At 41.3% G+C, this 14,728-nt stretch overlaps 1 protein-coding gene across 1 annotated transcript in view; it reads left to right on the top strand.

Annotated features, from left to right (window-relative positions):
- The window catches only part of COL6A6 (collagen type VI alpha 6 chain), a 111,291-nt gene extending 99,209 nt beyond the window's left edge, over positions 1–12,082 (top strand). Inside the window, exons 33-36 of the mRNA XM_075062498.1 lie at positions 1,965–2,061; positions 8,451–9,122; positions 10,989–11,085; positions 11,863–12,082. Of these exons, the coding sequence (XP_074918599.1) occupies positions 1,965–2,061; positions 8,451–9,122; positions 10,989–11,085; positions 11,863–12,082 (1,086 nt within the window). The remainder of the gene's footprint in view (positions 1–1,964; positions 2,062–8,450; positions 9,123–10,988; positions 11,086–11,862) is intronic.
- Positions 12,083–14,728: the final 2,646 nt, after the last annotated feature.

The raw sequence follows: 14,728 nt of genomic DNA on the forward strand, positions 1-14,728 counted from the left end.
TATTCTCTCTTTTTTTATAAAAGTTTTGCTTTTAAGACCTGTTGATTTTTTTGTCTCTGTTGACCCACCAGGAAAATTGGTGGGAGAAAGGAAAGACGGAGGAGGGAAAGCGCTCTCTGTGTTAACTCTCCTAGTGTCCCAGGCGGGAAGAGAGAAGAAACTTTTCTGTTTCCTTGTCTTTGAGGTTTGTCTCTTTGTGGAAGAGAGGAGACAAGCTTCTTGGTATTGATGATAAAGGTTGCATCAGTAACTCTCAGGTTAGCCCAGAAAGGAAATTCTGGGTGGGAGAAAGGTGGGGGAATGGTTTGTTTCCCTTGTGTTGTGAGACTCAGAGCCTCTGAGTCTTGGAGTCCCCAAGGAAGGTTTTGGGGACCCAGAGGGGAGCACCGGAAGGTCGCTGAGCAGCGAGATCAGATCTAAGCTGATAATTAAGCATAGAGGGTTCATGTAGCTTCTCAGTTATGAAAACGCTGGTTCAAATCTGAGTAGGAAAGCTATGATATGAGTGGCAGCAAGTGGGAAGATAAGAATCCAAAGCCAGTAAGATTATTAATTTGCTTCTCCTGCTGCTAGTTATGAAGCAGAGGAACGGTTTATTTTTAAAACTGCCAGCAGAGAATATTTTTTTTCCTTTCTCCCTGCTAGCTGTGCATAAGGGAGGGCCTAATTAAAGGACGACGGTCGTTGCTAAACAAAGCAGCCTTAAGTGGCACAAAGCACTCCGCCAAACACATTGTAAAACAAAGAGGGTTTTTCTTTTCTTTTTAACTGTTCGGTGAGAGGCTAGTAAGTTATAAAGGAGTTGCTAGGCAGACTTCCAGGAAGACAAACACAGACAGCAGTCAGACAAACCACCACCAGGAGGTACCCCACACAATGAAAACAGGAAACCATTATACCAAGGACTGAAACAGAAGCTAGAGACGGAGGCAGAGGCACAAATCAAAGAACGCAGAGCACAAGCGAGACATCGGAAAACAACTACAAGAACTAAAATAAAACAAAAAAGAGATGGCAAATAAGAATGAGAAAGATGGCAGCCATAAACAAGGGTACACAAGCCAGCCAAAGATGCAGCCACCACGAGAGATGAAAAAACAAGGGATGGACATACCAAAACAGCCCAGCATTAGAAACAGGCTAAGCATCAGAACGCAGCATGTCTAACCACGCCGGCAGACAGTTTTGTTCAAGCCGCACAAGAAATTTCCCACCTACAAGAGCCAGGTTGAGGACTTACTGGGCCGTTCTTTCGAAAATTTTCGATAAGAGCTGCATTGGGCTACAGTATTCTCTGATGACCAGTACAGGGTAGAGCTGATTTCTCGGTCAACACGCTCAAGTGGACCCTTAGGCAAGAAGTGGTCGGCTGCAAATGCCAAAGTTAGACAAATGAAACGATATATAAACTGTTTCAAACTAAGGCCAGATACAGAATGGGGATAACCCTGGATCATGCCCGTCGGCGTTTCAGAACCCAAAAGTGGAAACCAGATGGGTCATTTCCCAAACATGCCTGCTACGTTGGAAAGAATTATAAGGCCTGGATATCAGGAACCAATGTTCAATCCATTGACAAACTGATGAAATGCTCCAAATCACGCAAGCTGGCTGACTCTGAGATTTGGAACACACCAGCCCCTATAGAGGGCAAAACTTTAATGTGGAGGTGCCAAGTCAGAGCCCAGTGCAAAGACAGCCGGAACCCAAGTTCACTGCTGAAGGGCAGTTGAGAAACTAGAGAAACCTCCAAAGGTTTTCAGGGTCACTGAAGTTTGTCATGCTGGACAATTGCTGTTGGTTGTGGGTGGCTTAGGGGTTGAATGTCTGACACTTAGGAATGAATATAATTCTCTGTGAGTGCCTGACATGAATACAATTGTACACTATTCAAAGAAACTGCTTTAAGGTAAAACTCAACGCTTGCCTTCTGCACTAAATACTTTTATTATTGTTCTGTCTAGCTGGATGATACTGGATTCTTCCAGATAATAAATATCAATCAAGAGGATGACTATGAGCCATTCTTGGAAACATTTCAGCGCTGCACTCTTTGTTATGGTAAGAGCCACATGTATTAGAGAAAAAACACATTTATTTAGTGCTACCTGGCAAAAAGCATGAGAGAGATTGGCAAAAGCATTTAGACAAAGACACTGGTGTTTCAGATAACCCCAGCTGAATTTTCTGGCTTTATTTCTTCTTCACAAGTTAATCCCTACAAGGAGGGAACTTTCCAATGAGTAGCATGTTGATCATGATTTACAAGCAACTGCTTATCTCCACTATCTGTGCTGCCAAGTGTTTCTTAGGAGGAAATGTACTCGAATGCATAAAAATTAGGACTGTCGATTAATCGCAGTTAACTCACGTAATTCACTAAAAAAAATGAATCACAATTAATCACAGTTTTAATCGCACTGTTAAACAATAGAATACCAATTGAAATTTATTAAATATTTTGGATGTTTTTCTACATTTGAAAATGTTTTGATTTCAATTTATAACACAGAAGACACTGTGTATAGTGCTCACTTTCTATTATTATTACAAATATTTGCACTGTAGAAATGATAAACAAGAGATTGCATTTTTCAATTCACCTCATGCAAATACTGTAGTGCAATCTCTTTATTATGAAAGTGCAATTTACAAATGTAGATTTTTTTTTTGTTACATAACTGCACTCAAAAACAATGTAAAACTTTAGAGTCTAAAAGTCCACGCGGTCCTACTTCTTGTTCAGCCAATTGCTAAGACAAACAAGTTCGTTTACATTTACAGGAGAGAATGCTGCCCTCTTATTTACAGTGTCACCTGAAAATTAGAACAGGTGTTCGCATGGCACTTTTGTAGCCGGTATTGCAAGGTATTTAAGTGCCAGATATGCTAAACGTCCTTATGCACCTTCATGCTTTGGCCATCATTCCAGACAGGGCCGGCGCTTCCGTTAAGCGACCCTAGGCGGTCACCTAGGGCGCCAGGATTCGGGGGGCTGCACTTTGTGCGCTCCCCACTGGGCACACGGGAGCTTCTGATTCCGCTTCTGTCGCGCCGCCGAAGAAGGACCTTCTGCCGACGTGCCGCGGAAAACAGAGGCAGGCAATTGATCAGCTCAATGGCTGCCGCTGTCGCCTGCAGCATTTTGGCGAAGGGTTCTTCTTCGGCAGCACGATGGGAGTGGAACCAGAAGCTCCTGCATGCCCCGTGGAGAGCGCACAAAATGCCGCCCCCTGAATTCTGCGTAGGGCACCAGGAACCCTAGCACTACTCCTGATTCCGGAGGACATGCTTCCATACTGATGACACTTGCTTAAAAAAATGCATTTATTAAATTTTGTTGCTGAACTCCTTAGGGGAGAATTGTATGTCTCCTGCTCTGTTTTACCTGCATTCTGACATATATTTCATGTTATAGCAGTCTTGGATGATGACCCAGCATGTGTTGTTCAATTTAAGAACACTTTCACTACAAATTTGACAAAATGCAAATTTGACCTATGTGAGATTTCTAAAGATGGCTACAGCACTTGACCCAATCTGAAGTACCTCCAGAATCTTGAAAGGAACAAGGTGTTCATTTTCAGAAGTCTTAAAAGAGCAACACTTCGATGCAGAAACTACAGAACTGAACCACAAAAAAAAAAAAAATCAACCTTTTGTTGTTGGCATCTGACTCATATAATGAAAATGAATGCATGTCAGTCTGCACTGCTTTGGATTGTTATTGAGCAGAACCGTTCATTAGCATAGAAGCATGTATTCTGGAATGGTGGGCGAAGCATGTAGGGACATATGAATCTTTACCACATCTGGCATGTAAACATATTGTGACGCTGGCTACAACAGTGCCATGAGAATGCCTGTTCTCATTTTCAGGTGATATTGTAAACAAGAAGCAGTTTAGGTTGGACCTTAGGAAAAACTTCCTGTCAGAGTGATTAAGCACTGGAATAAATTGCCTAAGGATGTTATGGAATCTCCATCATTGGGGATTTTTAAGAGCAGGTTGGACAAACACCTGTCAGGGTTCGTCTAGGTAATACATGGTCCTGCCTTGAGTGCAGGGGACTGGACTAGATGATCTCTCAAGGTCCCTTCCAGTTCTATGATTCTATGATTATCTCCTGCAAATGTAAACAAACTTGTTTGTCTGAGCAGCTGGCTGAAGGAGTAGGACTGAGTGGACTTGTAGGCTTTAAAATTTTACATTGTTTTATTTTTGAATGCAGGTTTTTTTACATAATTCTACGTTCATAAGTTCAACTTTCATGATAAAGCAATACAGTGCTTGTATTAGATGAATTGAAAAATACTTTATATTTATTTTTTATTACAAATATTTGCACTGTATAAAAGAAAAAGTGAACACTGTACACTTTGTATTCTGTGTTGTCATTGAAATCAATATATTTGAAAATGTAGAAAACTTCCAAAAATATTTAAATATATGGTATTCTATTATTATTTAACAGAGCGATTAATCACATGATCAATTTTTTTTAATCACTAGACAGCCCTAATAAAAAAAAATTTAATTCATCAAAAGCTTCATCTGTTATACTGCTAACCTGAAAGTAATTTTGTGGTTTAATAACCCAGTGAATTTTTCTGTCCATGTAAGAGGCTCTTCTGCTATTTGGGATCCAGGGTCAATGTCTAGTTTGGTAAATAAAAATAAAATTTAGTTAATTTAATTTTTCCTGTCAACTCGGGTCCGTTAATTTAATTTAAACAAGCAATGTTTCCAGCTTCCAGAGGATGCATCCAGGCTGGGTAGCTCTTCCAGTGCCCCAGACTGTGTAATACAGCTTCCTCTAGGAGGTTCCAAAGTAGTCTCCACAGAACTTCCAGGGAGGGGGCCTACATTGAATTGAAAAACCTGCGAGCTACACTGAAAGATTGGCAGCACTTTTAAAAATTACCCTTAATATGACTGCATGAGCAACTAAGGAAGGTTGCAGCATTTGCTAAAATTCTGATAAAGTTGCCATGTGCTTGGATCCTCCCAAGGCGAACTCATAGGTGGTTTTAACCTCAGGAGCTAGAGTACTGCATTGCTGGAGGCCACTAATGCCCTTGATAGACAGAGCTCCCCAGGCAGAAGGGCAAGTGTGCAAATTGAACCATCCCTTGGAATCAGGCAGCCTGCCCAGTCAGGCATGGATAGGAAGTGGGGCCATGGCTCTGACTCCTCCTTACCCCTCTCCACCACTTTTGGGCTGATTTGCAACTTTGGGGATGCATGGAGTGCTCAATCTCTGCATTCTCTGAATACCGTGATCATGATTGGCCCTTGTCCTGGCCCTTGCATGGGATGTTCCCTGGCCCTTCCACAATCTGTGTATTCATATTAGGGCTAAGGACAATCTGGTCATAGAATAGCCCTTGGGAAATGTAAAGCGTATGAAATATCAGCAGAGCAGACACACACGATTCAGTGTGACTCAAACAACACACCTGCCTTCACCCACACTGTGAAATTTTATAATTCTTTTCTTTAATAAATAAAAACAGTGTAGAAGATGTGTTTCAGCAGTTTTCGATGTGCATGTCTTGTCAGTGGAATGACTTATTATTCCATTGGAATGAAGATAGATTAAGGGGCACTTCAGATTTCTTGGTGGTTTGGAATTTGGTATATAATTCTGGAAGGTACTGAGCACCTTTAAGCCTTTAGGTGTGGTGTGCAGCATCCAGCATGATCGAAACGTGGAACTCTACATAGAACCTTGCACCCAGAGTGCTGATTGGAACACGCAGAGAGGTATTCTTTTAACAAAGACATTTCTCCTTTCAGTTATTTCTCATTCAGTGCCATTAAATACACATTTTCCCAAATAAGAATTCAGTGATAATTGCTAGTAGAATTCCGATGTATATTTGGTTACTGTAACATCTGAACAGTTTCTTACTTATTTCTCAGTGCTGCAATAAATGTAGTTTTTAGAGTATTGTGTTTTAGGACTATTTATATGTATTACAAAGTTGCTTCTGGCTCTAAATTTGCATCCAAGTAAATAATGCCACAAATGTCACCAGTCTCCTAGAACAAGTGAATGAGAGGGAATTTTAATGTAATAAGTAGGGCTGCCAAGCAATTAAAAAAATTATTTGCGATTAATCGCACTGTTGAACAATAATAGAATACCATTCACTTAAATATTTTTGGATGTTTTCTACATCTGCAAATATATTGATTTCAATTACAACACAGAATACAAAGCTCACTTCATATTGTGGCAAATTGCCGGTACTGTTCTGCTGGGTCTCGTGCTTTCTCTTCTCTGGGGTAGGTTCAGGGCGCTATTGCTTGCCTCTGAACCAGTTCTTAATTACTCCACTAGTGTCCTTGGAGGAGGAGAGTGGAGAGGGAGGGACCTGGGCCCACCCTCTACTCAGGTCCCATCGGGGCCACTGAGGGTTGTGGTGAACCACTTGAACTAGCGTTCCTTCCCTGGGTTACTTCCCTCTCCTACCCTTCAGCTTCTGAAGGGTTCTTGCCTCCTCTACACAGCCTGGTGTCCCTTACCAGGTTTCTTCTGGACTTCTCAATCCACCACAGCACTCCTCCAAACTTTCTATTTCATTTCTCTTCTTCTTCTCTTCTCTTCTCTTTCTCTTCTCTTCTCTTCTGCAACCTGCACTCTGCTCCGATCAAACTTCCTCCTTCACTCCACACACTGTCTGACTGAAGCAGGAGTTTTTATCACATGACTGAAGTCAGGTGCTCTAATTGGAGTCAGGTGCTCTAAATGGCTACAGGTGTTCTAGTTAATCTAAAGCAAACCTTCCTCCCTTGGCAGGGAATAAGGCCCCCTGCTAACACTCTCATGCTGCCCTCTGGCCATGTTGTATCACAATATTTATTTTTTATTACAAATATTTGCACTGTAAAAAAACCCCAAAAGAAATTATATTTTTCAATTCACAGATACTGTAGTGCAATCTCTTTATCATGAAAGTTGAACTGACAAAGTTTGTTTACATTTGCAGGAGATAATGCTCCTCGCTTCTTGTTACAATGTCACCTGAAAATGAGAACACACATTCTCATGGCACTGTTGTAGTTGGTGTTGCAAAATATTTGCATGCCAGATGCACTAAAGATTCATATCTCCCTTCATGCTTCAAACACCATTCCAGGGGAGATGCATCCATGCTGATGATGGATTCTGCTCAATTACCATCCAAAGCAGTGTAGACCAACACATGTTCATTTTCATGATCTGAGTCAGATGCCACCAGCAGAAGGTTGATTTTCTCTTTTGGTGGTTCAAGTTCTGTAGTTTCCGCATTGGAGTGTTGCTCTTTTAAGACTTCTGAAAGCATGCTTCATACCTTGTTCCTCTCAGGTTTTGGAAGGCACTTCAGATTCTTAAACCTTGGGTCGAGTGCTTTAGCTATCTTTAGAAATCTCACGTTGATACGTTCTTTGAATTTTCTGAAATCTGCAGTGAAAGTGTTCTTAAAATGAACATGTGCTGGGTCATCATCCAAGACTGCTATTACGTTAAATATATGACAGAATGCATGTAAAATAGAGCAGGAGACATACAGTTACCCCCAAGAAATTCAGTCACAAATTTAATTAACAGATAGTTTGTTTGTTTTTTTAATGAGCGTCATTGGCATGGAAGCATGTTCTCTGGAATGACGGCCGAAGCATGAAGGGACATACGAATGTTTTAGCATATCTAGCACATAAATATCTTGCAACACCAGTTACAACAGTGCCATGAGAACGCATGTTCTCACTTTTAGGTGACATTGTAAATAAGAAGAGGGCAGCATTCTCTCCTGTACGTGTAAACAAACTTGTTTGTCTTAGAGATTGGCTGAACAAGAAGTAGGACTGAGTGGACTTGTAGGCTCTAAAATTTTATATTGTTTTTGAGTGCAGTTATGTAACAAAAAAAAACCCCTACATTTGTAAGTTGCACTTTCATAACAAAGAGATTGGACTACAGTACTTGAATTAGGTAAACTGAAAAATACTATTTCTTTCATTTATCATTTTTACAATGTGTGCACTTGTAATAAAAAATAGACTGATTTCAGTTATAACATAGAATACAATATGTATGAAAATGTAGAAAATCCACATTATTTAATAAATTTCAATTGATATTCTATTGTTTAGCAATGTGATTAAAACTGCGATTAATCGTGATAAATTTTTTTGAGTTAATTATGTGAGTTAACTCTGAGTAATCAACATCCCTGGTAATAAGGCCTAATCTTGTGAGGAGTGGATTATTTCGCAGGATCAGTCCCTTAGCTTTCTGATTTTAATTATACGTAACTTTCACAGAGGTAGAAGATTGTTAATGCTTTAAGTTTAGGCTCTTTAATCTTCTCCAGAACTGAGAGCTCAGATGCCCTTTCTCTTGTCACACTTTCAGTTTCTTAAAAAGAGAAGTATAAACTAATTTTCTGTTTATTTGCAGACAAATGTAAACCAGATGAGTTTTGTGAACGCCGCAGATTCCGATCACCACCAGCATATGTCGATGCTGCTTTCCTTTTGGATAGCTCACAGAAAATCAATGGTGCTGAATTTGAGAACGTGAAAAACTTCTTGAGCAGAGTCCTTGATAACTTTGACATTTCCTCTGAGCCACAGACTTCTTCCACAGGTGATAGGGTGGCTGTGGTGAGCCATGCTCCACCAGGTTTCAAACTCCGCCCAGGGAGGAGCCCTGTAAAGAAAGAATTTGACTTTGTCACCTACAGCAGCAGCCAGTTAATGAAAGGACATATCCAAGAATCTATTCGACAGCTGAATGGAGCAGCTGCTCTTGGCCATGCCATACAGTGGACAATTGATAATGTTTTCTTGACTGCACCCCATTCCAGACAACACAAGGCTATCTTTGTTATATCTGCTGGAGAAACAAGTCAGTGGGACAAAGATATATTAAAGAAGGCATCTCTGAGAGCCAAGTGCGAAGGATATGCTCTTTTTGTAATTTCATTAGGACATGTATATAACAACACAGAATTGGAAGACCTGGCTAGTATTCCCCTGGAACATCATTTGATTCAGCTGGGCAGAGTTCACAAGCCTGAACTTGAATATGTAGTGAGGTTTATAAAACCATTTGTGCATCTCCTCAGGCGTAAGTTATTATATTAATGCTGTTTCATTGTTCTTCAGTGAATGTCCAGCAACTCATGAAAGAGGTTAGGTTGATAACCTTAGACATTAGTCTTCCATAAATTCACAAATGTGTTGAGCATGGAGACTTCAGTGCAAGTTTCCTATTCCAAAGTCCCTCAGTGGATCAACTTAAATACGTAAGGGGTGAAAGAGTGGTTCAATTCCATGCTCGTTCGTTCCTAGGGCTGTCTAATAAGACTATCAACACTAGTGATCTCAATAGGTTTTATGATGGGAAATCTCTCTACTAGGAATTGAACTAAGGCCACCAACCTTATTTCACATAGACCAGCTAACAACTCTCAGATGGCAGTGACTTTAGGTCACTTCTAGCTTCTGCCACAGATTGGACCAGTGACATAGGCTGAGGGCTTAATATCCTATTATCAGTTCCCTGGGCCTTCCATTTATTCAATAAACAGAAAAAAAATGCTGACCTAGTAGTAGATCAACACAGTGATACGTCAGAAAGGTGGTTGTGTTCTTGGATCACTTGACTACACATCAAAAGAACCTGCAGATGGGGGATGTATTTAGTACAATCTATGCTGCTTACACATCACAGCAGCCCTTGTAGACTCATTGATGGAATGATACCAGAGGAGACTACAGAGCATAACTGGACTATCATCCTGAAGTCCTCACCTTAACATAAGACGAATCTGAATTATTTTTAGATCCCTAGGCAAAAGCAAGTCTTTGAGAAGGACTGAATTGCTTGGGTGAGAGAACAAATGAACTATAAACTAACCATAGCTTGTAATAGCCTTATGGTGTGAACGTGTCTAAAAATGGTGCCTATGCATAAAGAAACAGAAGGTATTTAAACTGAGTTTGCCAAAAGGCCTGTTCTCATTCTCTTTTCGAACCAGTAATTACAACATTACTTTTAAAGCTTAAACATACTAGAGAGTTGCACACTTGTTACTTCTGTAGGCGAAGCACATTACCCACACCAGGAGCTTCTTGCATTCCTCCACCCTCCACACAGAATCCCTGTGCCACCATCCCATTTCCTATTTCAGAAACTCCCTGCAATCCCCCTCCTCCATATCAGGAGCTCTCATCTCATGAGCTGCATGTGCTCCCATGCCACTCTTCTGATTCTCATTCTCTCTCTCTCTCTCAAGTCAGCATTTTAAAACTGTACTGGGAGGATGGGCAGAGCTGAGATGAGAGGGTGGTGTTATAATAGCGTTAATGGCAGCCATCAAGTAGTTCTTTGATTTGTAGACAATTACAGAGGTGCTTGAAGCTACTAGGTCTATAATCAGATACCAGGGGCTACATGTCATTCCCCCCACCCCCGTTCTGATTTTTTCCCCTTGTAATTTTCACCAAAATCAATAAGACTCTGCCCATTGATGCCTCGATAAACCCATGGAGGATAGGTCCATGGATGGGCAGGGATGGTGTCGCTAGACTCTGTTTGCCAGAAGCTGGGAGTGGGCAGCAGGGAATGGATCACTTGGTGATTGTCTGCTCTGTTCAGTCTTTCTGGGGGACCTAGGACTGACCACTGTCGGAAGACAGGATACTGGGCTAGATGGACCTTTTTTATGTCTAGACTATTCCCTAAGATTTTGGAATCGCTTGACTGTGACATCCAAAAGTTATTGTGTTACATCCAAACAGAAATGCCATCAAGCTGAGTATAAGCCCTTGCAAGCTCTGCTAATAATTTGTCTTACTACTTTCAGTATTTAGTACAACCCTGCTGGGTGAATGAAGATACGTGAGGGCACAAGAGGAAAAGTTGAGTGAAAACTGTTTCAAATTGCATTGAGTCGGTACATTTTGTTACTGTATTTTGTTTTCTTGACAGGTGCAAGCAACAAATATCCACCAGTAGAGCTCAGGAGAATTTGTACCAGAGCTCGCGCTCTGAAACCAGAATATGCACTAAGGGGACAACAACATGTGTGAGTCCAGACACTTATTTTATTATGACTTGTTGTTACATATGGGCAAATTGATGAGAGTACCTAGTTCTCCTGGGCTGGGATTCTTATCAAAGGCCCTGAACCTGCAAACGCTCACAGATGTGCTTCACTTTATGCACGTGAGTAGTTGTGCTGGGCAGTAATTTCATGTTCTGCCATCAAAATTATTGGTTGTTTAAAAAAATTGAAAACTATAGAATTGCAACAAAGATTTAAAAACTTTATCATTAAAACCAGGTACAAAATTCTCCGCCTGCCTGATTTCTGCTTGTCCTGCAGAGCTCATTTGTGCAAAGCACCACCTGCCCAAACATCAGTGGTTGATTGTTTTGGGGGTGCATATTGTTCCAGATCTTAGGGCTTGTCCACATGAATGTTTAGTTTGCAGCAGGCTGTGGTGTAAATCTGACATTCACTAGGCTGCTGCTCACTGTCTGTGTGGACCTTGCTGATGCACACTAACAGTTCCTTAGCGTGCTTTCAGCTACTCTCTGTGTGCACTAGCGAACTGTTAGTGCACATCAGCAGGGTCTATACAGATACCTACTGCAGGGCAGGGTAGATTCATACCCCAGCTTGCTACATATGGTGAAGATGAGCTCTTATTGAAATCTGAATACCTCTGTCCCTGAGATGTTCAAGTCTTAACTCAACCTAAGGAAAAGGGCAGACATTGAAACAGAGGACGTTAGCTAATACCAGCTCTTTCTGAGTCCTCCTGCCAGGCCAAAATGTTTCCTGTTCTTTTATCCCCAGTTCTATCATAGATGAGGATTGGTCAGGAGGTGATGCCATAGCTGATGCTGAATACTCTGTTTCTGGGCATGCAACACTAATGTTCCAGCATGATGTAAGAGATGGTCCTCTAAACACCAACAGTTTTGCCAGCAGTACACATCAGTCCTTGGTAACTACAGACATAATGGAGACTGCTGCCAAAACACACGGCAGGGAAGATGACGTAAGTTATGCCTGATGTAAGGAAAGGAAGGGGGATGTCTGCTTGAACCTCACTGAGCAGGGTGGACAGTTTAACCTTTGGAACCCTATGGATGACTTCACACCTTCTAAGAAAATTCAGCTGAGGGAAAGGAGCCAAATATACCAGCTCTTCTCTGTCTCCTCCTCCTCTTCCTGCCATCAACCTAACCTCTTTTCTGCCCGTGTAGACTCACTGATTCAGCACCAGCAGGACAGGAAGAGGACCCCTACACAAGCAGGCAGAATTTCCTGTTGCCACTCACCTTCTCCAGTCAGTTAGCCTCCAAGCGCAGAGCTGTTTCATGGCTCCAGGCCCATTCTAAGCAACCTTCTGCTACACATGATCCTCTTAATTGCCCTCCTGTGGCTCTTTTTCAACATGAGGTGGGACAGCCTCTTATGTGGTTCTGCCATGGCCTTCTCTTACCCCAAACCCAAATATTCTCATTGAAACAAGCACCCTCAGTAAAATCCTAAGACCCGGTCCACCTGAACTGTTGTGACCCTTCAGAATGAACTAATATTAAGGATGTGCACACCATTGTGTTCAAATAATACAAGGCAAGAATGCCAAGGCTCATGTATTATAAACACAATTAGGATTTTGGTTGGATCTGCAGCCACTATGGTTTACTGGTCATCAGCACATTCTGTTCTCAGAATATTGTGAAGAGAGCTGCATGTAAAAGCTCATGGATAAATATTATGGCAGTTAGAAGAAGTGGAAAGTAAAATATTCTTGTAAAATATCTAGCAAATTGAAAAGCAAATGGCTAGCATTCACTACTGTTTTCCAGCTCCCTTAACTACAATGCTTAGCACTTACACAGCACCTTTAATCTGCGGGTCTAAAATGCTCTACAGGAGCAAAAACTCCTATTAATGGATGGGGAAACAGAAGCCCAAAGAGGTTAAGGCTCACACTTTCAAACTTGGCTGCCTGAAGTTAAGCACATAAATAAGTGACCTAATTTTCAGAGGTACTGCACATCCACTGCCCTGATTGATGTGGTTCTGAAATATTTTTGTTTCCTTTATGGCCCTTGCAATAGCCTTTGAAAATAGCTACAGAGATTTCCCTGGAGTGCAGCGTCATGTACTGTTGTGATGGGGATTGAACGGATGCTTATTTGTAACTGCATCTCTACTAGGTAGCACACATGCATCATCTTTCTCTGAGCTTATTAGTTTTATAAACTCTTTTGCTGTGTAGTGCTTGTTCACATCCTCAGACATCTCCTCCTCCCCTGTCCCCATGATGGATATAGTCCATTGGTTTTGTTCTGAGAGATGGAAAGCCTACCCATAATTCCACATTTCTGCAGAAGCAGTGTATGTAGTTTGGGGGCTGGGGCAATTGGCTTAGTCTGAGGGAGAAGTGAGGACACTAATAGAGCCACTGCATCTGGCCATCTTGCCACTCCTCCCGACTGAGGAAAGACTGGCTCCATCAGCTGGCTAGAGGCTTGTTCCCATCCTGGCCCAGTTGGAGCGGTGCCATAGCCCATGCTCAGCCTGTGACAAGAGGCCAAGATTTGACCATCACTCACTGTTTTGAAAAGATATACTCTACCTTAATACAATGCTTATAGGAAAAAAGAGAGAAGCAATGGTATTGAAAACAAGTCTTTTCAATCCTCTGTATGGACAGTCTCATCCTAAAGAGAAGGCCCTTTTTGTTTTTGTTTTATAGATGGCTGGAACCAAAGCGTTTTAAACAATGAAATGGTTAAATATGGCACTGGGCTGAAGAAACTAACTATGCTGCATGGTTCTGACCTGTAAAAATTTCCATCTCTGCCTGCTACAATGGTTTATTGGTGGAAATCACGGAAGAAATGTGGACATGATCTGTCAGATACAGAATCATTTTATTCCTTTAAAAAATGGACAAGACTGTTTTAAAAAACTTGAATATATCCACCCTTATGCATGTAGGGTTCACTCTTGTATAGAACTGAATGTGCTCAACTCCCCTTCACTTCAGTGGGAGGTGACGGCACTTGGAAATTAACAGAGTCAGGCCTCTGAGGAACGGTCTAGTCTCCAGGTCAGTTGTGCTTTGCTGGAGTTGGCTGGTAAAAATTGAGGCATGAATGTGTGTAACACTCTCCTCTTTCAATGAGTAAACTGCAGTGCAAATTCTTTTCAGTTAAACTTTACTTTCCAGTCTCCTTCTACAGGTGTAAGTTGCATTGTGTAAAAGATAGGAAGAAGGCTTATTAGTCACTGCTGTGCTTTTCCAGATAGAGTAACTACGCAATTGGTGACTAAATTACTTTCTTTAGACCAAGGAGAACTCTAAAAGAACAGTGTGTCTTTAACACAGAGCATCTAGTCTGCCTTAAAACAAAGCACAACACCAAGGTCATAAGCATAGGGCTTGTAAAAAAAAAAACAAAACCAACTTTCCAATGTAAGTTTTTTCCATCAGAAAATGTTGAGTCCATGGAATTGAAGCATTCTACAGGAATGTCTCTTCCATCACAAGTTTTGATGGAAACCAAGCAGATTGACTCCTGACAGTCTGGAAGTTTTCAAAAAGTCTATTCCACAGAAAAATCTGTATTTCCAACTGCTTGTTCTAATTTGGAACAACAAAAAAAAAAATTCAGAAGTGCAGGTTTCATGGGACAGAACT

This window comes from Chelonoidis abingdonii, chromosome 2 (assembly GCF_003597395.2).
Source record: "Chelonoidis abingdonii isolate Lonesome George chromosome 2, CheloAbing_2.0, whole genome shotgun sequence".
Classification (NCBI taxonomy): Eukaryota; Metazoa; Chordata; order Testudines; family Testudinidae; genus Chelonoidis; species Chelonoidis abingdonii.